At 48.1% G+C, this 24,287-nt stretch overlaps 2 protein-coding genes across 5 annotated transcripts in view; both read right to left on the bottom strand.

Annotated features, from left to right (window-relative positions):
* Positions 1-24,287, bottom strand: part of LOC126527421 (probable ATP-dependent RNA helicase DDX43) — a 269,054-nt gene that overhangs the window by 79,077 nt on the left and 165,690 nt on the right. The window lies entirely within an intron of this gene.
* On the bottom strand, positions 6,437-9,206 carry LOC126527423 (uncharacterized). Its single transcript, XM_055068443.1, has one exon. It carries the CDS (start codon positions 7,790-7,792, stop codon positions 6,443-6,445), a length of 1,350 nt encoding a protein of 449 aa, XP_054924418.1. The 5' UTR covers positions 7,793-9,206; the 3' UTR covers positions 6,437-6,442.

Below are 24,287 nucleotides of genomic sequence, written 5' to 3' on the forward strand. Positions count from 1 at the left end.
CCAAACTTGCTATTTCCTCCCGAACGACCGCTTGTATAAGGGAGATAGCGGGCACGCTTTCCCAACAGTCAGAATGGACTGGAGCCGGAGCCATGGCCTCAAGCTCACGGCGAACGATGCGCGTGATTTCTTCCGGTCCTGTGGGCTGAACGAAGCGCGGCGGGTCTTCGCAAGAAGATGTCGCGGCGGTAGTGGGCAATCGGTCGAAAGTCTGAGCGACGCGGCGGCCCTTCGCTTGTTCGAAGCGCCGGCACTCCTTTATAATTGTATCCACAGTGGCACAATCCTTGCACATCAGGAGATTGAAGGCATCGTCTGCAATACCTTTCAATATGTGACCAATCTTGTCTGCCTCGGTCATGTTGTTATCAGCCTTGCGACAGAGGGCCAGAACATCCTGTATGTAGACGACATAGGATTCTGTGGACGTTTGAGCGCGACACGCAAGTTTTTTTGCTACCAGCTGACGACCGACAGGTCTGCCAAACAGGTCTCGCATTTTTTCTTTGCAGACATTCCAGCTCGTTAGGTCAGCTTCGTGTGTGTCGTACCATTGCCTCGCAGTTCCTCTTAGGTAAAATATCAGGTTTGCTAGCATCATTGTTGGATCCCACCTGTTGTTGTCGCACACTCGTTCGTACATCGTAAGCCAGTCCTCGAAGTCAGCGTTGTCCATGCCACAAAATGTCCCTGGGTCCCGCGGATGAGTGAGGATGACCGTTGGCACGGGCTGCTGAGGCGTTGTCACTTGTGTCGGTTGATTTGACATTGTGGCGGCAGGTAGATGACGTCCACCGCGAAGTTCCGTGATTGTACCCCGCACCTCCACCAAAATGTTGCAGGAAGAAAGCAGGCCCACGAGTGTAAAATAACGTATATTTACAACTGACGTATCTGGCGTTCAGGCCGCTGCCAGACTTTGTCTAAGTCTAGTCCAATCCAACTTCTTCGTTCCCTTCACCGTAACAATATATAGATTTGCCTTGCACCAACAAAGGAGAAGGATGACAACACCAAGAGCTTTAGATCCAGTTGACCATCAGGGATTCCGTCTGACAACGGCAGCTCTCCAACGTCTACTATTCCAAGTCTGTGTGGAATCAAATGAATGGCCACTTGATAAGTGCAGACGTTTCTTTCGTGCACATTCTCTTCCAAAACTTCCAACCCTACCCGAACACACAAACCAACTCTTTACTCAAAACATCAACTTACCTTTAAAAATAAGAGTGGCAGAGACTACACATCATCCTTGCAAATATATATAAAACGTTTATAGCAGAATGAATGGGACTCTGAGCTCCATAAAACACAGCATGCATAAACCCATCTTGAGTGTATGGCGGAGTGCCAGACACTGGGAATGCTTCTACAAGGTGGTCTTGTGCCATCCGCGAATGGGCCATGCAGTTAACCCACAGACAGCTCTTATGAAAGGGGGACCCACTGCTCTGTGAAGAATGTGCTGGCAGCTTATCACCAATACATTCCAGTGAGTTTTCCCACGGTCTCTACAGGAAGCCGTCATTTCTCGCCTGGGTCTCCTTTGCCACTGTGGTGTGGAAAAGGCCTGTTACACAGAAGTTGCGGTGCTTATTTTTCTTCCGCTTCGGATGTCAACCAGAGCAACTGAAATCTGCCATCAACTATCGGAATCGTCACCACAGCTGGACAAAAAGTCTAGTGCACCATCGACATCTGGAATGAACGTGGCCATTAAAACTACAGACTCGACAAGCGATGGTTGCATATTCTGTGAATGATCGATGTCACTTCTGCTCTGCTCACTGAAAGCTATGCCAATGTTGTTGCTAAGGCTGCTATGGGTAACGCCGAATGTTTTCTGCATGGCCATCAGAAAAATAGAACGATAAAAATTTTCTCAAACAAACTCAAAGGCCTGCACGCCCACAAGTGCGTCTCAGTGTGCCCTCCTCTCCTGGCGACCTTGACAATGAAGTGCGTGTGTGGAGAGACGGTTCGAGCTCTTTGAAGGAGGCAGGGGGGGGGGGAAGCAACTTGGTGCGCACTGTGGCACCTACTCCCTCCTCAGCGCTGACGCCAGTTGCTAGAATTTTCGGGCTATGAGCGTGCTATAAGAGCATGCTCGGCATGCTGCATGTTGTTATTTAGTTTTTAGGTAAGGCTTCAAGCAGTGAAGTAGACAACCCCGTCTTATGGAAACTTGTGAAGTGTGAGACATCCTTACATACTCGAAGAGGCTGAAAGGGGTGGTAATGGCTGTCTCTGGAACTTCAGCGGGTTCCACAGGAATTAGATGATAAACTTTCACCATGTCAATTTTAGAGAAGATCGTGTACCCAGCCAAATTCAATGTGAAGTCTTGTATGCGAGGAAGTGGATAGCGGTCTGGTAAGGTGTGGGCTTTCAGAGCGCGGTAATCCCCTTATAGTCTCCAGTTGCCAGGGTCTTTCTTTGGCACCATGTGGAGTGGCGATGCCCAGTTTCTTGAGGAAGGTCGCACACTGCCGAGTTGAAGCATGTGCTCAAACTCGTAGCGGGCGCTGGTGAGGCGGTCTCCAGACAGTCAGCGCGGCCGAGTAAAGGCAGGGGGGGGTCCAGTGGTCACGATGTGGCGAGTGATCAAGCGCTTCACCAGTGGCTCTCTGTTACGCGGCTTCGTAAGATTGGGAAAATCAGCGAGAATTTTTGCGTACGGCGAAGCGGTGCAGAGTACTCCGTTGATGGAGGGGCGCGTGCTAAAATCGATGAGGCGATCAACATGCACGTCTACTGCAAGGTTGAAGAAACTGAGGAAGTCAGTGCCGAGAACAGCTTAGGGGACGACATCAGCAAGAATGAAAATCTAGCAAAATGTACGGCATAATCCAAGGTTAAAGGTAAGAGACCATTGGACACGTGTGTGGATGGCGAAGGTGTTTATCGTTTGGAGTGGGCAGGTCTGTTTGTTGCGATGGCAATCTGCACAAGAGGTCAGTATGATGTTAACCTGGGCTCCTGTGTTGACAAGGAAGCGAGCGCCACCGATCTTGTCAGAAACGTAGAATAGGCGGCGTGTCCTTCGACCAGTACCACTTGCCGCCATCAGTGGCTGGTGGGCGCATTTCCCGACCAGGAGCATGGACAGGTGCACTTGCGAGCCGAGGTGCCGAATGTGTAGTGGTACCAGCACACAGCCGAAGATGAGCTGTTGCATTGCACGTCGGATGGTTTAAACTCCGGAGAGGATGGGGGCGCCGGGGAGCGACTGCGGGACCGGAACCTTGATGAAGATCGACTTGAGAAGGGTGCGAGATGATTGAGATGTCTGAAAAGGTAGTCCAGATGGCCCTCTATGTTCATGAGTGCAGCCAGAGTCGTAACGGCGCTGAGGCTAGGGGCCTGCGAGTAGTCCGCAACTCGGTCAGCCAGTTCAGCGAGCTTGTCCAATGGCACATGGTGGTGGCATCACCTGCAACTGCAAGAACTGGGACCATGTTCTGCGGAAAACACTTGAGGGACAACTTACGCAGCAGCTTGTCCTGTTGAAAGGCGAAGACTCTGCCAAGAAGCTGGCGCATGCATTGAAGGAGCTGTGAAGGGTGACTGTCACCAAGCTCCACAGATGTGAGGAGCTGCTGGAGTCTGCTGTGCTCAGACTCTGATTTGAGGAAAATGATAGTCGCCAGATACGCAAATGACAGATACGCAGTAATGGTATGTCTGGTGTTCTTTAATAGCTTGGAATTGATTTCGTCGACGCCTGTCGATGAAAGCTTAATGTTATCTAACAATGATAAAATTCCATCACGAGTTATTGTGATAGCAGGCATAGTAGACAGAGTTTTAGCTGGTGTCGTAAGCAGAGGTGTGCTAGGTTCTTTTGTGAAAACTGTGCTAAAAGCAATGTTGAAGGTGTTAGCGCATTCGAGGTCCCCGACGGTTTCTCCCAATTCGTTGGTCAGAGTGATAGCGCGAGATTCGATAGGGTTGATGACCTTCCAAAATTTTCTCGCGTTATCATTTAACAATTGTGTCAAATCGTTGTTGAAAAATTTGAACTTAGCATTTCTCACAGCAATCAGGTAGGCATTCTCGGCAGAAAAGTACCGCTGCCACGCATTAGACGAGGCTCTTACCTTAGCAGCACGAAAGAAGCGCTTTTTTCTGCCTTCTAATGTTTTAAGTGTCTTAGTGTACCATGGCTTTTGGCGATTTTCACGGAAAGTAATTTTAGGAATGAATTTGTTGGCCAAGTCCTGTATTTTGTATTTGAATACCTCCCAGCTCTTCTGGAGAGGCATGCTGTAAAATTGGGCTTCAAATAAAGGGAAAAAAATTTCTAAGCTCGTTGTTAATTGCGTCATAGTTACCTTTCTCATATAGAAGGATTGTTTTCTTACGTTTTTCGCGCCGTTCAAGGCAGAACGAAAACTCGGCGTGGATAACTTTGTGATCACTAATTTCTTGCAGGTAAGTTATATGTGATAAGCTCTCTGGATTCGTAGTTAGTATAAGATCCAAGATATTAGCACTGACGCTAGCAACACGCGTTGGTTCCCTTACTAACTGAGTGAGATTGGCATTCAGACATACTTCTATAAAATCCTTTAATTCTCTGTGGTTCGCACCTGAGGGAGCTAGTTTCTGCCAGTCGATACCGGGATAATTGAAATCTCCGAATAGCAATATATGTGAATTTCGATGTGCAGTACCGAGAACAATCAGAATATTGTTCAGCTCACTTGCAAAGTTAGGTGAAGTATGCGGAGCCCTGTAGCAAACACCAAGCAAAACGGATTGCGCCGATGAGCGAAAAATTAACCATAACATTTCTAGATCAGAGACGATGTCTAATGGTGTGCACGATAAATTAGGGCCCACAGCAATCAAGACACCGCCCCCTCGAGTGCATCTGCGGTCATTTCTGAAAACTTGGAAACCTGCCAAGTCGGCAAGTACTTCTGTATCAGTGACATCAGGGGTAAGCCACGTTTTGGTTAGTATAAATATGCTGCTGTTTGAAGAAATCATGATGTTAGACACGAGTTCACGTTTAGGTAGGAAACTGCGAATATTTGTGAATATGACAGACAATGAAATATTATTTCTTGGCATGGTTTGGAGGCGGGTAATCACATTTTTCCGGGTGGACGATTGCTATAACACTTCTCTTACAGTTTCAGATACGCTATCAAACACGTAGCGCTTCGGTCCGATGTGCAGGGTTTTGTAGCGCAGATTAAATGGGGCAGATTGCTTTCTGGCAAATGCAACGAGCTGGCTGCGAGCAATTCGAACCACACGAGAAAAATCTTCGCCAATACAGTAAAAGCTCGTTAATTCACTACTCGTTAAGTCGAAATTTCGGATAATTCGAATTAGTTGCCGCGGTCCGTCCCACAATGTATTGAAAGCAATATGTAACACATCCCGCTAATTCACACTGAAATCCACACCACCACCGATAATTCGAACTCCGCATCATCGTGGATGGGGAGAGTGCTAGTGCACGGGAGCACGCTGGCGTCGCCGCGCGGGTCGCGCAGCTTTTGCTTTTTCGATCAGCGGCAAGGACGATAACACCCTCGCCGCGCGCCATGTTCTTTGCGTACGAGCGTGCGAGGGTGAGCCGGCGAACGCGGCTCAATCTCGCGTGCGCGAGAGGGGAAGGTGGGGCGGAGTGCGCCCTCTCTTGTCGCGCGCGAGGCAGGGGGGTGAGGTGAGGGAGGGACCGGGGGACGATCTTCGGCGGCTGAGGCGGCTGCTGCTTACGGCGCGGCCATGCGGTCGCCGCATCTGAAAGCGATCTGCGACGTGGCCAAAGTGCGCGCCCGCGTGGGCCTCGTCTTCAAAGCGATCTGCGATGTTTGCAGAGTGCGCGTATTGCCGGTAGCTTCATATGCGATGTGCTTGCTACGTTTCGTTCGCGTTAAAGCGAGGGCTGTACGAACGTCAATTCGCTCGCTGCTACTGCTGCGTGCCCTCACTCCAGCGTTTTCCAGCGAGTTTCCGCGGTCATCGAGCGAGATGCGCTGAAGCTCACTTGTGCGCGCGTGACACAGTGCTTGTTAATTTAGTTAGTAAGCGAATGCTTACAAGTTTATACGGCCGATAAAACTATTATCCTTACTTCGTATAGCTATCTACGAATTTTCTATCGCAATCGATGCTTCGCTTATCGCGCGAGACGGAGTCTCTTTTTTTCTCCGCCCCAGTCAGCGCGACGAACGTGCGGATGGAGCAAGAGCCATCTCGACGTCGGGCGCGTCGGACCGCGCTGGCCGCGTCCGGTTACGTTGGCTGCGCCATAGCTTCGAAGTATAGACGTTGTTCACGCCAACGTGACGTAGCGTGTGCGCGCGTGCTCACGCCACGTCAGACTATATATGCGCCTTAACCGAGCGATTTTTTTCTCTGACTTTCATTAGTTCGAATTTTGTATAATTCGAATTTTCATAACATCCCCGCGGAATTCGAATTAACGAGCTTTTACTGTACTATAATTGGTACCTTTTAGTTTCCGGGCGCTCGACAGGACAGTTTCTTTTGTTTTGAAAAATGTGAATTTTGTTATTATTGGACGGGGTTTGTCGTTCGAATGACGTCCGAGATGATGGGCGCGCTCTATCTCTTTTGTGTCGATGTGTATATCTAAATGCTTGCGGCAATGTTTAATGATAAGTTGTTCTGATTGTGCGTACGATTCAGGTGTAGTTTCAGGGAGTCCGTAGAATACCAAGTTGTTCCGTCGCGTTCTGTTTTCCGCATCATCAAGACGTGCCTCTAGTTTTGAAATTAAGCGAGTAGCTTTAGTTGCGTCGGTGCGGAGAACTTCTGTGTCTGTTTTAAGTGTTACAAGGCTTTCGTAATGGCTCTCAAGTTCAGTCATACGTTTGCCTAGGTCAGATACATTTCTGTCTGTCGCTAATAACTGAGATTTTAGATCTTGAACTTCAGAAATAAGCTTGGACTGGCCAGTAGATATCTTCTTTAGCTCTGCGAGGATAGCTGCAGTATCCGGACCGGGGTTAGTTTCTATATCACCGGAAAGTAGGAGTAACAGCGAAAAAACGACATGAAAACAATCAACAAGAACAGCATTAAGGCACTGTGGGCTTGGCAGCTGTACTAAGAAGTAGTTGTTAGACTTTTTGGCAAAGAGGCTGAAACGTTCACCAACCTGCATTACGAAGACGAAAGGATTAGTGGCCTGCGCAGTGGCAAAGCCGCCAAGCCCACAAAGTGCCACTGGTGGCTGCTCCTGTTTTATAGCTGGCCCTAGCAGTGATCTTGGATGCGATGGGGCTTCCCATTCTGTTGCGAGGGGCAGATAATCCAAGGACGAGTGTGTCGTTCCAAAGACGGGTGAAGCGATGGCAGTGGCTCGTTGACGGGCGCCTGATACATCCACGCTGAGATGGGTTGGTAAATATGAAGGTGCGGTCAGTGGCGTAGTCGCCAGTCCAGGAAGGAAAAGACACGCAATGAATGGTCCGAGCACCTGCATTACGAAGACGAAAGGATTAGTGGCCTGCGCAGCGGCAAAGCCGCCAAGCCCACAAAGTGCCACTGGTGGCTGCTCCTGTTTTATAGCTGGCCCTAGCAGTGATGTTGGATGCGATGGGGCTTCCCATTCTGTTGCGAGGGGCAGATAATCCAAGGACGAGTGTGTCGTTCCAAAGACGGGTGAAGCGATGGCAGTGGCTCGTTGACGGGCGCCTGATACATCCACGCTGAGATGGGTTGGTAAATATGAAGGTGCGGTCAGTGGCGTAGTCGCCAGTCCAGGAAGGAAAAGACACGCGATGAATGGTCCGAGCACCTGCATTACGAAGACGAAAGGATTAGTGGCCTGCGCAGTGGCAAAGCCGCCAAGCCCACCCTGCGCCAAACACGCCAAATGCTGCGCCAAACAAGAGGTGTCTCATAATACTATTTAAGAGGAGAAAGGCCGTGTTAATCTATATTTTGTTTAAAAAGCCAGTGTCGTCTAGGAATTTACGCAGGTCAGGTAATGGGATTATCGAATCATCTCCTAAAATTAAAGCAGGATGTAAAGGTATGTGCATTTGATATAGGTTGTGCAAAAAGTTTCGTCTTTGTATGTACTTCAATGTGTGTGCATGTGAGTAATATATGCATGACTGTTAGTTGTTCTTGGCATTTTTCACATGTTGGCACGTTGTCTTTTGTAAGTAGATAATTGTGTGTGAGGTGTGTGTGCCCAACGCGTAGTCGGCATAGAACTACTTCAAAGAAGCGCTCCTGGTGGTTGCACGACTTCCACTCACCAAGTACGGGTTTAGTGAGATATATCTTGTTTTCTCTACAATGGTCCCATTCGTGTTGCCACTTTGACGTTAAGGCCTTCCTAACGGCACGGATACTATCTTTATATGGAAGTGTTGTGTTTATTATGTCTTTGTAAGCTGCCATTGATGCACATCTATCGGCTGCTTCGTTACCCGGTATCCCAACATGACTTGGTACCCAGCAGAAGCGGATTGACCTCCCATATTTGTTAAGCGCGACCATGTTTACTATGTGCCCTAACAGGGGTTCACACTCAGATTTCAGATTTAGAGCCTTCAGTGTACTTAAGGAATCAGTGTATATGACTGTGTTTTTGTGCTTGCCAGTGATAATCTTTTTAACTACAACCCATACAGCATAACCTTCAGCTGTGACAACAGAAGCATGTTTTGGTAGACGAATACTTCTTTCCCAATTTTCTGTTATGGCCCCTACACCCACGTGTTCTTTTGTTTTGGAGCCATCCGTGTAGAATTCCATGTGATTTTGATACTTGTCCTGAAGAGCACGGAATTCTTGTATGATGTGTTCGTGTGGAGTGTCTTTTTTTCTTTAAATGTGTTAATGTCCAATCGCACAACTGTGTGAAATCGTACCACGGGGCCAACCGTTGTGGTTTCTTGGCAACCTGGAGGACTTCGTGGGGAATGTCATAATCCTGACAGTATTGTTCGTACCGCAGGACAAGTGGCCTAATCATATTCGGTTTATTTCTGTAGTGTAAGCGTGAGTTGCACTGTGTGAGGATGTTGTAGCATATGTGTTGCGGTGATGACTGAATTCTGAGTAGGTAAGAGAATGTGAGTAATGCTCTGCGCTGCTGTAATGAGGGTTCATTACACTCAACATATAAACTTTGAATGGGTGACGTTCTGTAGGCACCACTTGCCAGTGGCAATCCAAGGTTATGTACTGGATCAAGTAGTCGGATGTAGGACTGCCTGGCTGAGCCGTAAACCATGGAGCCATAGTCTAACAGGCTACGCACAAGAGACCGGTAAATACGTAAAAGACAGGTTCGGTCGGAACCCCAGTGCTTATGAGACAAAACTTTTAGGATATTTAATGCTTGTTTGCCTTAATCTTTAGTGTTTTAATGTGGGCTAGGAAGTTTAGGTTTTATCAAAGATTACTCCCAAGAATTTACATTCTTGTTTTATCGGCAGTGCGACGTCATTCAATTTTAGAACCGGGTCTAAGTACAATCCTCGTTTTTGCGAGAATAGCACTGTAACGGTTTTTTGAGTAGAGAAGCGGAAGCCATTTTTCTCAGCCCACTCCATTAGTTTATTAATAGTTATCTGGAGCTGCCTTTCACATGTTTGTAAGTTTGAGGCGCGGCACGCTATTTGCAGATCATCGACGTATATGGAGTGCATAACAAAGGGGGGAATGACTTTGGTAACAGAGTTCATTTTGACTATAAAGAGTGTTGTGCTTAGTACGCATCCTTGTGGCACACCATTTTCCTGAATGAATACACGTGACAGCACCGTTCCTAAACGCACCTGGAATGTTCGGTCCGACATGAAATCGGCTAGACATTTCAGCATTCTACCTCGGATTCATAAATCTGCTGAGTCCCTTAAAGGGAAGCTGAAGAGTCTGTCGACTTCAATAAGACGCTCATATATGGATGCGGGAACCTTATAAACTATGTAGGTAAAATTTTGGGTTTTTTTTTAATTAGGAGCGACGTAATCGTCGGTTGAAATTGCGCTATAGCTCCGCCCCCCGTCGAATGCCGCGCGCTGCTGCTGACGCTGACGATGCGAGCGGAGACCGGAAACCGCGGTGTTGTGACGTCAACTCTAGTGTTTCGTTCCTTCGCAGCGTCCGCGACCGTGCCTGACCGCGCTTGTTTCTGCGTGCGTGCCATCGTAATCTGCTTTAATCGACCCTGCATTCCTTTGTTGGTGCATCTGCATGTATGTAGAGTGGTAGTCAACGTGCGTGGTAGTCAACGTGAGTGGTAATCAACGTGAGTGGTAGTCAACGTGGTAGTCAACAGATGAAGGTCACTACACGTACTGCATGAACCGGGAAGCTTTTCACGCGTTTAAACCGTCTTTGTAGATTGCCGACAGCTTTGGACAGCGCAAAAATGCCGACGATCGCATCCCCGCTTACGTTCCACGAGGAGGCATGCAGGAACACAACACTACAGTTGTTTGACCGGAAACGAGCTCACTAGATCGGCGAAAGATGGGCGAGATCACTAGATCGCTTTGCAAAAAACATACTCACCAAAGAGCATTTCCAACATGAGGAGATCCCAAGACTTTGCTTTCGTTCGCGTCGAAAGCACTGCTCGCACCAGCATCGTTTGCTTCTTCGAGAGGCCGGCTCTTCGCAATCGGCTCGTACATGTAGGGAGTAACGCCGAACTCCTCAGAAAAACGCAGTCTCTCTAAATTTTCCATTACCGTCTCAGAAAAACAGCACCAAACTACCTGGCACCGCGCTTCATGTGTAGCGGCAGCGGTCGGTTACTAGAGTTGACGTCACGAGGCGCCCGACCAATCACAGGCGGAAACGAGACGCGCGAGCTTGGCGTGTCCACTGCTGCACTTTTCGTCGAAATAAAATATATTTGCACTTTCTTTCGCTGAATTTCGATACGATATTCGAATTCGGAGGGTTGAAAACCATTATGTACAGATGTTCACTCATTTTTTCTGGAAAACCTTTCAGCTTCCCTTTAAGACACCAAACCTCCATGTTGTGTCGTACACCTTTTCTAAATCAAATAAAACAGTGAGACAATATTGCTAGTATAGAAAGGCCTCACGTATCTCAAATTCTAGCTGGACTAGGTGGTCCGTTGTCGAGCAACCTTTCTTGTACCCACACTGATGGTTATCTAGCAGGTTCTCCGTTTGAAGGATGTCAATCTCATGTTCATAATGGCTTCATAAGAGTTTGCCAGACAACTTGTGTGTGCTATAGGCCTGTAGCTGGTTGCTGTTGTGGGAGGTTTTCCAGCTTTCAAGAAAGGGATAATGATGGCTTTCTTCCACTCTTTCAACATTTTTCCCGTTTCCCAGATTATATTTAAAAAAACGAAGCAAGGTTTCAACTGCATTAGGAGATATATGAGTGAGCATTGCGTAATGTACTCTGTCCGGACCAGGTGCTGTTTTTTTTGTCAGTGGTGAGTACTCTATTGATTTCCGGTAGTGTTAAGGGGGCATTATACGATCTCTCTGAACTTCCAGTGCTCGGAAGTTTGAGTTTTTACGCTGATTGCTTATATTTTAGAAATGCAGCAGAGTAGTTCTCTGAGCTTGATGTAACACGGAAATGTTGCCCTAAAATGTCTGCTTGTTCTTCTATATTTGTTTGCGTGCCTGGAGGTGATAGTATGGGGATAGTGTAAGAAGCGTAGTCGCCTCTAAACTTACGAACCTGATCCCACATTCGTTTGGACGTTATTGAGCTATTTATAGACGAGACATAATCTTTCCAGGACTGTCTTTCGGCTTGCCTACGTGTGTACCTGGCTTTCGCTTTTGCTTTTTTGAAAGAGAGTAGATTATCTTGTGTTGGGTATCGCTGAAAGATACTCCACGCTTTGTTTTGTAGTTTTTTGTTTGAGTACATTCCTTCGTCCACCAGGGTTTCAGGTTTTTTCGTAAGAAGCCAGAGGATTGTGGGATTGTCTGTTCTGCTGCAGCGAGTATGCAGGGCGGTAATCTTCTCATTCATTTCGTCTATTGTTAGCTCATCTGATATGTTATCCATGGTGGCCTTTTCAGTAAAGAGAGGCCAGTCTGCTAGGTGAAGTTTCCAACGGGGTGGTCTTAATGGTATGGTAGGAAAAGGAGATGTTCTTTTAATAATAGCAGGCATATGGTCACTAGAGAAATGTGCGGAATATAACCAACCCTTATATATAGCTTTCATTGATTATGAGAAAGCGTTTGATTCTGTCGAAACCTCAGCAGTCATGGAGGCATTAAGGAATCAGGGTGTAGACGAGCCGTATGTAAAAATACTGAAAAATATCTATAGCGGCTCCACAGCCACCGTAGTCCTCCATAAAGAAAGCAACAAAATCCCAATAAAGAAAGGCGTCAGGCAGGGAGATACGATCTCTCCAATGCTATTCACAGCGTGTTTACAGGAGGTATTCAGAGACCTGGATTGGGAAGAATTGGGGATAAAAATTAATGGAGAATACCTTAGTAACTTGCGATTCGCTGATGATATTGCCTTGCTTAGTAACTCAGGGGACCAATTGCAATGCATGCTCACTGACCTGGAGAGGCAAAGCAGAAGAGTGGGTCTAAAAATTAATCTGCAGAAAACTAAAGTAATGTTTAACAGTCTCGGAAGAGAACAGCAATTTACAATAGGCAGCGAGGCACTGGAAGTCGTAAGGGAATACATCTACTTAGGGCAGGTAGTGACGGCGGATCCGGATCATGAGACGGAAATAATCAGAAGAATAAGAATGGGCTGGGGTGCGTTTGGCAGGCATTCTCAGATCATGAACAGCAGGTTGCCATTATCCCTCAAGAGAAAAGTGTATAATAGCTGTGTCTTACCAGTACTCACCTACGGGGCAGAAACCTGGAGGCTTACGAAAAGGGTTCTACTCAAATTGAGGACGACGCAACGAGCTATGGAAAGAAGAATGATAGGTGTAACGTTAAGGGATAAGAAAAGAGCAGATTGGGTGAGGGAACAAACGCGAGTTAATGACATCTTAGTTGAAATCAAGAAAAAGAAATGGGCATGGGCAGGACATGTAATGAGGAGGGAAGATAACCGATGGTCATTAAGGGTTACGGACTGGATCCCAAGGGAAGGGAAGCGCAGCAGGGGGCGGCAGAAAGTTAGGTGGGCGGATGAGATTAAGAAGTTTGCAGGGACGGCATGGCCGCAATTAGTACATGACCGGGGTTGTTGGAGAAGTATGGGAGAGGCCTTTGCCCTGCAGTGGGCGTAACCAGGCTGATGATGATGATGATGATGATGATGGTCACTACCATAGGGGTTCTCAATGACATTCCACTGAAAATCACCATAAAGAGATGGAGAGCACAGTGCCAGATCTAGGCAACTCATAGCGCTTGTGCTTGGGCAGTAGTAAGTCGCCGCACCGGTGTTTAAAAGGCATATATTGTTTGTTAGGATAAAATCTTCAAGCGTTTGACCCCTGCTGTCAGTAGTTTTACTACCCCATAACGTGTTATGTGAATTAAAATCACCGCCTATTAGAAATGGTTCAGGTAGCTGGTTTAAATTTAACTCTAGATCTCTTATGGTAAAATGTGAATGCGGCGGAATGTATACTGAACAAAAGGTGATGGTGTTGCGAGTTAAAACCGTGACAGCAACGGCTTCTATGTGAGTGTTAATGGGAACTTCTCTGGCTGCTATACCACCTGGCAGAACGATGGCTACCCCACCTGACAGCCGGTTCGCCTGAGTACGGTCGCGCCATACAACAGTGAAACCTTTTAAAATGTTTTTGTTTTTCGCCTAGGTTTGTTTCCTGTAAGCACAGGGCCACAGGAGATTGATTTGATTGATGTTTAATGTTTAATGGCGCAAGGGCCAGCTATGGCCAAAGAGCGGCATGTCCTTGGTGATGTGTTCGCAGTGTGATTATGAATTCTATGAAATTGGTGTGACGTGGCTGTAAAGGGGCCTTAAAAATAGTCTCGCTAAAGTGCGTAGAATCTGAATAATAAGATTATGGCGATGACGTATGACGTGTGCTATGAACATTAAGATGCATTTAAGAAAAATAGTAAGATGTGTAAAAATATATCAGGTTATAAGATATGCTAGAGCACTACTGCCTCCTTGGAGCCCTTGAAACACAAGGGCCTGGAGGCAAGTGCTATATAGTACAACTATCCCAGCGGCATACTCTAAAGAGAGGAAGCGCTACGAATGCATGGGACTAACAACATGTAAGACCACATCTCTGAGGAAACCTAGAACTGTGTCTGTATTAAAAAGCGGTTCTGGGCCGAGGAACATTACAGGATGAAGCGGAATGTGCTGCTTGTATGCTAAGGAAAAATGTCTCATTCTCTCAGATTCGGCTTCCCGACACTCCAGAAGGACGAGGAGCACGGTCATCCTCTCCCCGCGTCTACCACACAATGGAGGCTCACTTCCGGTGAGTAGAAAATTATGGGTGCCAAATGTGTGTCCTATTCTGAGACGACAAAATAGAACATCTGTTCGGCGCGATTTTGTAGTAGAGGGCCAGAATCCTAACTGTGGTTTTATCAGGTGGAGCTTATTATTTGTTTCCAGGCCCCACAAGCGTTGCCAGTAGTTTCGCAGTTTCCTGCACAAGAAGGGCCTCAGATCTGTGACAGGGACTGCAGCGGTTGGATGAACCGAATACGATGCAATTGATGTGGCCATGTGGTCCGCCAGAACGTTACCTTCGATGCCCCTATGACCCGGCACCCAGCATATGATGACATGCTGGTTACATATACAGTAAAAGCTCGTTAATTCGAATTCCGCGGGGATGCTATGAAAATTCGAACTAATGAAAGTCAGAGAAAAAAATCACTCGGTTAAGGCGCATATATAGTCTGACGTGGCGTGAGCACGCACGCACACGCTACGTCACGTTGGTGTGAACAACGTCTGTACTTCGAAGCTATGGCGCAGCCAATGTAACCGGACGCGGCCAGCGCGGTCCGACGCGCCCGACGTCGAGATGGCTCTTGCTCCATCCGCACGTTCGTCGCGCTGACTGGGGCGGAGAAAAAAAGAGACTCCGTCTCGCGCGATAAGCGAAGCATCGATTGCGATAGAAAATTCGTAGATAGCTATACAAAGTAAGGATAATAGTTTTATCGGCCGTATAAACTTGTAAGCATTCGCTTACTAACTAAATTAACAAGCACTGTGTCACGCGCGCACAAGTGAGCTTCAGCGCATCTCGCTCGATGACCGCGGAAACTCGCTGGAAAACGCTGGAGTGAGGGCACGCAGCAGTAGCAGCGAGCGAATTGACGTTCGTACAGCCCTCGCTTTAACGCGAACGAAACGTAGCAAGCACATCGCATATGAAGCTACCGGCAATACGCGCACTCTGCAAACATCGCAGATCGCTTTGAAGACGAGGCCCACGCGGGCGCGCACTTTGGCCACGTCGCAGATCGCTTTCAGATGCGGCGACCGCATGGCCGCGCCGTAAGCAGCAGCCGCCTCAGCCGCCGAAGATCGTCCCCCGGTCCCTCCCTCACCTCACCCCCCTGCCTCGCGCGCGACAAGAGAGGGCGCACTCCGCCCCACCTTCCCCTCTTGCGCACGCGAGATTGAGCTGCGTTCGCCGGCTCACCCTCGCACGCTCGTACGCAAAGAACATGGCACGCGGCGAGGGTGTTATCGTCCTTGCCGCTGATCGAAAAAGCAAAAGCTGCGCGACCCGCGCGGCGACGCCAGCATGCTCCCGTGCACAAGCACTCTCCCCATCCACGATGATGCGGAGTTCGAATTATCGGTGGTGGTGTGGATTTCAGTGTGAATTAGCGGGATGTGTTACATATTGCTTTCAATACATTGTGGGACGGACCGCGGCAACTAATTCGAATTATCCGAAATTTCGAATTAACAAGTAGTGAATTAATGAGCTTAATTAATTAACGAGAGGGGCGGTTATGAAGAAGTGTAGTACACGTCATATCGTTAATAGTGTTAAAACATGGATGTTGATGATTGGAATGTATTTTCAGAAAATATGTAAAGCTGATGTAAGTTCTCTGTAGATGGCGGGACCATTCATTTGATTCCGCGTATAAGCTTTCAATCGGGCTTGTTCTGAAAGCGCCAGTGGCTAAGCGGATACCTAGATGGTGGACAGGATCTAGGATCTTTAGTGCGCTCGGAGAGGCAGAGTTATACACGACGGCACCATAGTCCAATCGTGATCGAATTAGGCTCTTATAAACATTCATCAGACACTTCCTGTCGCTACCCCATGTTGAGTGGGATAGAATTTTAAGTAAGTTCATTGTCCTTAGACATTTTTTTAAGATATTTAATGTGCTGTATAAAAGTAAGCTTGGAGTCTAGTATAATACCTAGAAATTTGTGTTCTTTGTTGATAGGTATTTGATGTCCACAGACTTGAACACAAGGATCTGGAACCAGGCCTCTCTTTCTAGTAAAAAGAACACAAGAGCTTTTGTGGGGGTTGATTTTAAATTCGTTTTTGTCTGCCCACTTGGAAACCTTGTTCAAGCCCTGCTGTACCTGTCTCTCGCATACTGTGAGGTTGCAGGATTTGAAGCCTATTTGTATATCGTCTACGTATACGGAATAAAAAATGGCCGGTGGCAGTGAAGCACGTAGTGTGTTCATCTTAACGATAAAGAGAGTGCAGCTGAGCACGCCTCCCTGAGGTACACCAGTTTCCTGCGTAAAAGGGCATGACAGTGCATTACCGACTTTTACTCAGAAAGTACGATTTGACAAATAGCTTTCAATTGTGTTCAGCATATTTCCACGGATGCCAATTTCCGACAGGTCTTGCAAGATCCCGTAACGCCATGCCGTGTCATATGCCTTCTCCATATCAAGGAATATCGATAGGAAAAACTGTTTATGTATAAATGCATCGCGGATAATTCCTTCAATGCGCACAAGATGATCGGTTGTCGACCGCCCTTCTCGGAAGCCACACTGATAAGGATCGAGCATATTGATGAGCTCAAGGAAATGTATAAGTCTGCGATTTATCATTTTTTCATAAAGCTTACACAGACAATTTGTTAGAGCTATCGGACGGTAACTTGCCGCCAAGGAGGGGCTTTTTCCCTGCTTCAGGACAGGAACCACAATCACCTCTTTCTATGTAGATGGGAGGTATCCCGCTGCCTACATAGTGTTGAAAAGTGTAAGTAGTGTAATTTGTGTGTCAGTATGTAAGTTTCTGATCATGTCATACATGACTGTCAGGTCCCGGGGCAGTGCTTTTGCATGTGTTCAAGGCAGCTCTCAACTCGACAATATTGAAAGGCCGGTTATAGGGTTCATTCTGTCTAGATTTTCTAATTATTGGCTTACATTCTTCTGTTTGTTTATATTTGAGAAAGGACTGAGAATAATGGGTTGAGTTCGACACGCTCTCAAAGTGCTCCCCAAGTGAGTCTGCCTGATCTTGCAGGGTATCGCCTTGTGTGTTTACCAGAGGGAGTGATTGTGCTTGTTGCCCTATTATCATTATAACCCTGTTCCAGACTTTGGCCTCATCTGTGTACGAGTTGATGCCCGATAAAAACTTCTGCCAGCTTTCTCTTCTCGCCTGTCGGCGGGTTCGCCTGCCTTGGGACTTTACTTTCTTAAAGTTAACAAGATTCTCCGCAGTGGGAGAGGCGCGTAGCAACCCCCACGCTTTGTTCTGTTTTTTACGTGCGATCCTACAATCGTCGTTCCACCACGGGACACGCCGTTTGCACGACAGGCCATTTACTTGTGATATGCAATTAGATGCGGCATCTATTATGAAGGCTGTAAAATACTCGACAGCAGCATCAATTCCTAGCGAGGACATGTCATCCCATGAAATACTAGAAAGAGTTCGGAATTTGTCCCAGTCGGCAGTGTCAATCTTCCACCTAGGAGCCTGTGGTGAATATACGTTTTCTTTAGGTGATCTTAGAAGTATAGGGAAGTGGTCGCTGCCTAAGGGTTGTCGGTAACTTCCCATTCAAGTTCAGACAGTAGTGACGGGGAGACTAGGCTAAGATCTATTGAAGAAAAGGTTCTGTTTGCGAGAGAGTAATATGTGGGTTCCTTCTTATTCAACAGGCACGCACCAGAAGAAAAAAGGAACTGTTCAACAAGACGTCCTCGTGCATCTATACGAGGGTCACCCCACAGGTAGTTGTGTGCATTGAAGTCGCCAAGAACAACATAAGGTTCTGGCAATTCATCTATAAAGGACTGAAATTCATGTTTGCTTAGTTTGTAATGTGGGGGTATATAAAGCGAGCAAATAGTGATGAGTTTATTTAGCAGAACAACTCGCACCGCCACTGCTTCAAGGGGCGTTCGTAGCTGTAAAGGTTGACAGGCTATGCTTTTCTGAATTACAATTGCAACACCGCCCGATGATGCGATTGCATCATCGCGATCTTTGCGAAAAGTAACATACTGTCGAAGAATGGTTGTGTATTTTGGTTTTAAGTGTGTTTCCTGTAAACACAGCACTTTTGGATTGTGTTTGTGGATGAGTTCTTGCAAATCATCAAGGTTTCTAAGGAGACCTCTGATGTTCCATTGTATGATTTGTGTATCCATATTTAAAGTAAATTGGTGCCGTGTATACGGAAACGGAAGTGATGCATTAGATTACAGAGCTCTTTCGAGGCCCTGTAACCGGGGTTTTGCCTTTTCTGGAGCGTTTGAGGGAGCCTCGCCGCTCCTTAGGCGCTTGGTGCGCCGTGGGGATAGGTGTTGTGTCCATTGCCTCTTGTGAGGCGCCGGACACGCGCTCTTGCGAGCGAGAAGTTTTTCGGGAGAGTCTCACCTCGGAAGGCGAGACCCCTGCGCCCACCAGCCCGGAGGTCGATGGGGCTCCCTGTGGAATTTGGCTGCGCCGGCTGTTGCCAGCGCTGGGAGGGGCCGGGGAGGTTGAGGCAGCCTCGACTGCGCCTACCTTCGTGGCCGCTATCGGTCTTGCGGGATCGCTGCGCGTAGCGCAGGTTGCCGCAGATAACTCTTGTGGGGCCGGCAACCCAAAGGCAGCCTGGCCTGTTTGCTTGTTGGATGGCGTAGGCTTGCCTACTTCCACCCTGGGGGCAGGAGCCAAAGGTACCTGCTCGCTGTACGCGGGCTCGGCACTTGGCAATGGCCGCTGCGACCTGCGACGCTGCCCCCCGACGCGCTGCATCAGCATAAGGTGTGCTGTGGAAAGGTGGGCACCGTTTACGGGCTTCCTTAAATGAAATATTTTCCATGACTTTAAGGGTGATTATATCTTTTTCTTTCTTCCAGTTCGGACAGGAGCGTGAGTAAGCTGGATGGTCACCACTGCAGTTCACACAGTGAGGTGTGCCACTGCAGTTGTCGGAGGGGTGGCCCTGCACTCTACACTTTGCACAAGTTATTTGACCACGGCAGCTCTGCGAGCCATGGCCGAACCTCTGACATTTAAAACACCTTCTAGGGTTGGGGATGTATGGTCGAACATTTAATCCGATGTATCCTGTTTCGATGGTTTCTGGCAGTACGCTGGATGCAAATGTTAGGATAAGATGCTTAGTGGGGATTTCCTTGTTGTCTCGTCTAAGTATAATACGTTTTACATCAGTGACATTTTGTTCTTTCCATTCTTCCAGGAGTTCAGCTTCTGTCAAGTCTAGGAGGTCTGCCTCTGACACGACTCCCCGTGAGCTGTTCATTGTTCGGTGTTGTGTAACAGAAATTGGTATGTTACCAAATGTTACAAGACTGCCAAGCTTTTCGTACTGATGTTTCTGAGGGATCTCTAGGAGAAGGTCACCGCTAGCCATTTTCGTTACTTTATAACCTGACCCTATGGCTTCGGTTAAAGATTTTGCAACTATGAAAGGGGAAATGAATCTGGCCTGTTTTTCGGAGTTCTCGCTGTGCACAACATGGTATTTCGGATGTGTCTCTCTTGTTCTGTTTAAGCATGTGGTTAGGTCATCGGTGCGTCCCCTCGTTTGAGAGGGTGACGATCAAGTAGGCGGGGAAATGCGGGTGTTCCCATAGTATTTCAGTTTCTTTTCGGCAGCAATGGTGGCCACCCACCACGGAGCCCAACATGGGGACGCTGCAGGACTTAATGCGTAAGGCTGCAGGCGCCAACCGTGCATTGCCACTATAACCTAATATATTATACCCAAGGGAGGGAACATACACAAGGTTAACCCTTGCCGCCGTGGAGAAAGGAAGTAAATGGAAAAGAGAATAAGACAGGAAAGATAAAAAAGTGAGAGATAAAGGCGAAGGTTTGAGGAGAGAGAGACAGGAAGAGGCGACTACCGATTTCCCCCTGGTGGGTCAGTCCGGGGGTGCCGTCTGTGTGAAGCAGAGGCCGAAGAGGTGTGTTGCCTCCGCTGGGGGGCCTTAAAGGTCCAAACACCCAGCATCAGCTCAACCCCCAGGATCCCCCTTTCCCCAGACACGGCTAAGCCGTGCACGGCTACACGTGGGAGGGTCCAACCCTCGTGTGCTCGGGTACGTGGTGTCGCAACACACCAAACGCCTGCTCGCGCAGACGCCCCTGCGGGGGGCCACAGGAGAGAAGTTTATTAATATGTCTTTAATGTCACCTAAGTTTCGTAAGAGCCCTCTACAATTCCATTGGATAATAAAAGCCATCTTAATATTGAAAGATAAGAAATGGCACTACGGAAAAATTAAGAGGTGAGGTATAGGTGACATGGATTTAAATAGGCTAATACAAATGAGCGATAACCTTTAGGTTAACGCTTTGTTATTTTGAATGGTTATTGGGATTTTGTCCCTCTTACCGCGCTCGAGAGAGCGCTTGTCCTTCGGTGTCAATGACACCGGGGTTTTTGTGTCAACCTCCATCACTCTCTCTGAGGCGCTGGAGGACCGAGAGTTAGGCGCCGAGACACGTGCCTCGGGCCTTGGGGGTCGTTTGATTTTTAGGGCCCTGCGGGACTGGGCGACTGCGCGACTGCAGGGACGTCGAAGAGGGTGGAGCAGTACTGACTGCTTCCACCACGGGGGCGGGAGGAGTCCGGAGGCCTCTGTGACGCTGCCCCCGCCTGCGTCACATCGGCATAACTTCTTCGCGGAAGATACGATAGCCGCTTTCTGCCTTCAAAGAACGAAATTTTTTCTTTTACAGTTAGTGCAATGATCTCCCTTTCCTTTTTCCAGAATGGGCAAGACCGCGAGTAGGCTCGATGGTCTCCTTTGCAGTTAACACAAAATGGTGAAGAGGCGCAATTCTCAGATTGGTGATCGTTGGAGCTGCATTTAGCACAAGTTGTTTGTCCTCGGCATGCATGTGAAGCATATCCAAACCTTTGGCACTTGAAACATCGTCTGGGGTTTGGTATATATGGTCTCACATTGACTTTAACACAACCTGCATCGAGTGAAGTAGGCATTACGCTTGTTCCGAAGGTGAGTATAACATGTTTGGTGGGGATTTCTTGGTCGTTTTTGCCTATAACTATTCTTTGTACTTTAGTAACATTTTATTCATGGAAACCTTCTAGCAGTTCCGCATCGCTTAAACCAATAAAGTCTTCTTCAGATATTACTCCCCTGCTTGTATTAAGTGTTCTGTGGCCTGGAACTGTCACTGTCGCGTCCCCAATACTGGTAAGTTCAGAGAGCTTCTCTGCTTGATCTTTATCATTCAGTTCTAGGAGGAGGTCCCCGCTAGACATTTTGGAGGCTTTGTATGTCGGTCCGATTTTATTTTTCAGGCATTTCACTACAAGGAATGGAGATAACTTTTTTACTGGCATGTTGGTTTCGCTGTGGATTACATAGTACTTGGGGAAAGATGGAGCATTGCTTCGAAAGGTGAAATGGAATGGTACTTCGGTGCGGCATCTCTTCAGACGCCGATCATAAACAACAGAGGCTTGCGCTGCCATAGGAAAATGTGTATGTTCGGCAACAGCGCCGACCGCCCACCACGGAGCCCAACGAGCGGACGCGGCAAAGCTTGTGTTCAAGCCTGCACGACGCCAACCGTACGCCGTCACTATAACCAAATATAGTGTACCCAAGGTAGGATAGCCACACAAGGTTAACCCTTGCCGCAGTGGAGAAAGGGAGTCAATGGAAGAGAGAAGACAAGAAAGATCAAAAAGTGAGAGATGAAGACGAAGGTTTGAGGAGAGAGAGACAGGAAGAGGCGACTGCCAATTTCCCCCAGGTGGGTCAGTCTGGGGGTGCCATCTACGTGAAGCAGAGGCCGAGGAGGTGTGTTGCCTCCACTGAGGGGCCTTAAAGGTATGAACAACCGGCATCGGCTCAACCCCCAGGATCCCCCTTTCTCCGAACACGGCTAAGCCGCGCACGGCTACACGGGGGAGGGTCCAACCCTCGTGTGCTCAGGCACGTGGTGCCGCAACGCACCAAACACCTGCTGACGCAGATGCCCCTGCGGGGGTATCGAAGGGATGGGTCGGGTCCAGTGAGGTGATAATATTCGCTAAGTCATCAGCGATGTCCGGAGGTAAGGAGGACACCAGATGTAAGAACTTGGTCTGTTGAACGGTGACCTGCAGAAGCCAGATGCTGGGGCTATTGGGCCAAAATGGTAGCAGGTTGCTTCGTTGGAACGTGGCCACCGCAGCACCGCCAGGTTGGGCGACCTCCTGGACATCGTCGCCAGCAGGAAGAGCGGAAGAGCCGGCAGGATTCATGCCGAAGGATTGGGACGGTGTGTTTTTTACTGGGTCGCCTGTTGGAGGTAGTGCGAGGAAAACTCAGCTCTGGCAGCGTTGGGTTTCGAACTGTTCCTTTTATTTCTTTATATCGTGCTGCCCACGCTGCATGGCTGGGAACTAACTTCCTCCTCCTTGACGGGCGCCGCACGCGGAGCGAGTTGTGGCCTATGGCCCGGGCCCGAGGCAAGGGGCACTACAGTTTCTTCGAACAGTGGTGCCTACGCAGCGCCGCATCGACAATCGAACCTCTTCCATGCCGACATGAGTCGGCATGGAAGGGTTCATTGAAGAGTGGCACATATGTACACAATGCCACATACTGAGTAGCCCTAGTTGGTCTGATGGTTAGCTTCAAACCCTGTTACCTCAGTACAGCAGCCCTATGCACTAACCACTCAACCACGGATTACCCAGTGACCCAGGAATGTGGGAAAATGTTTCCACACACGCGCGCGCACACACACACACAGTCCCTGAAAAGTGTATGATGTATATTAAGAATAATCTGTCACACAGTCAAGCACTTCCAGCACACAGCAAGTGTTGTTGGCTTGTGTTACAAGATGCCCCCTGTTGACATGAGCTACATGGTCAGTGTAGGTCTTGCGGTTTCTTTTCACGAGGACCATGAATCGCCCTTGTTGCTTTGTGGGCTGCAAACCTAGTGACTGGCAACATGTCAAGCTGCAATACAGTGGCCCTCTGCAAGGTGACAGGCAAACAAAGTGGCACCAGCAAATTGGGCTGTAACCACCCGATCGGCACCAGGATCTACATGTTTGTGGCCGTCACTTTGCGCTGGAGGATTATTAGCATAATAGAGAGTTTTAGCTTATCTGGTATTCCAGTAAGCGCAGGCGGACTGCGTGTTTTGCCAGATGAATGGAGGTGCAAACATGAGAGGCCTGTAGGGTGCAGTCACCCGGTGGCCCACAGCTCAACCAGACAAAGACAGAGCTAATATAGCAGTATCTGTGTGTATTCAACTTTGCTGCTGCTGTAAATTTTCGGCTGCAGTGTGGTTGTGAACACGTTGTCTTTTTAACCCTTTGAGGGTCGAATTATTTTGAAAAAAACTTTCCCAGGTGGTCAAATTACTTTATGGCGGATCTTGAATGTACAATATGTATAAAGTCGGGAATAACTAGTAAAAAATAATTAGGAACAGTATTTTGGTGTCGGCATCACTCAGAACTGCAAAATGTTCAATAGTATTTCCGAGCGTGGTACTCCTTGAAACACGGGTCTACGTACAGCGCCTTATCGCAGTCTGCACACCTAAAATGCGTGTCTGTTCTCTTGGAGCGAGGAGTTGTGTTGGCGCACACATGACATCTCTGCGTGTGGCTGCCTTGGGCAGAGGTCTGAGGCACCCTCTCGCGTAAGCGCGTTGCCGCAGAGAGCGAGAATACCTCGTGAGCAGTGGTGATAAACAAGCTAAGAGCAGTGCCAATCAAGATAGAAATCAACTTCCGCCGCCCCTGCGAGAGCGTGCCAACAAAGAGAAAAACCCCATTTTGCGCGCCTCCATTGCGATCACGCGGTGGAACCGAAACCGCGAAAGCACGTTGCCACTGAGAGCGAGAATACCTCGCGAACGGCGCTGATAAG

The sequence above is a fragment of the Dermacentor andersoni genome, chromosome 9 (assembly GCF_023375885.2).
Source record: "Dermacentor andersoni chromosome 9, qqDerAnde1_hic_scaffold, whole genome shotgun sequence".
NCBI classification, from domain to species: Eukaryota; Metazoa; Arthropoda; class Arachnida; order Ixodida; family Ixodidae; genus Dermacentor; species Dermacentor andersoni.

Excerpts from the sequence above, each read along its gene's own strand:
- LOC126527423 (XM_055068443.1), bottom strand. The coding sequence starts at position 7,792 with ATGCAGGTGCTCGGACCATTCATCGCGTGTCTTTTCCTTCCTGGACTG.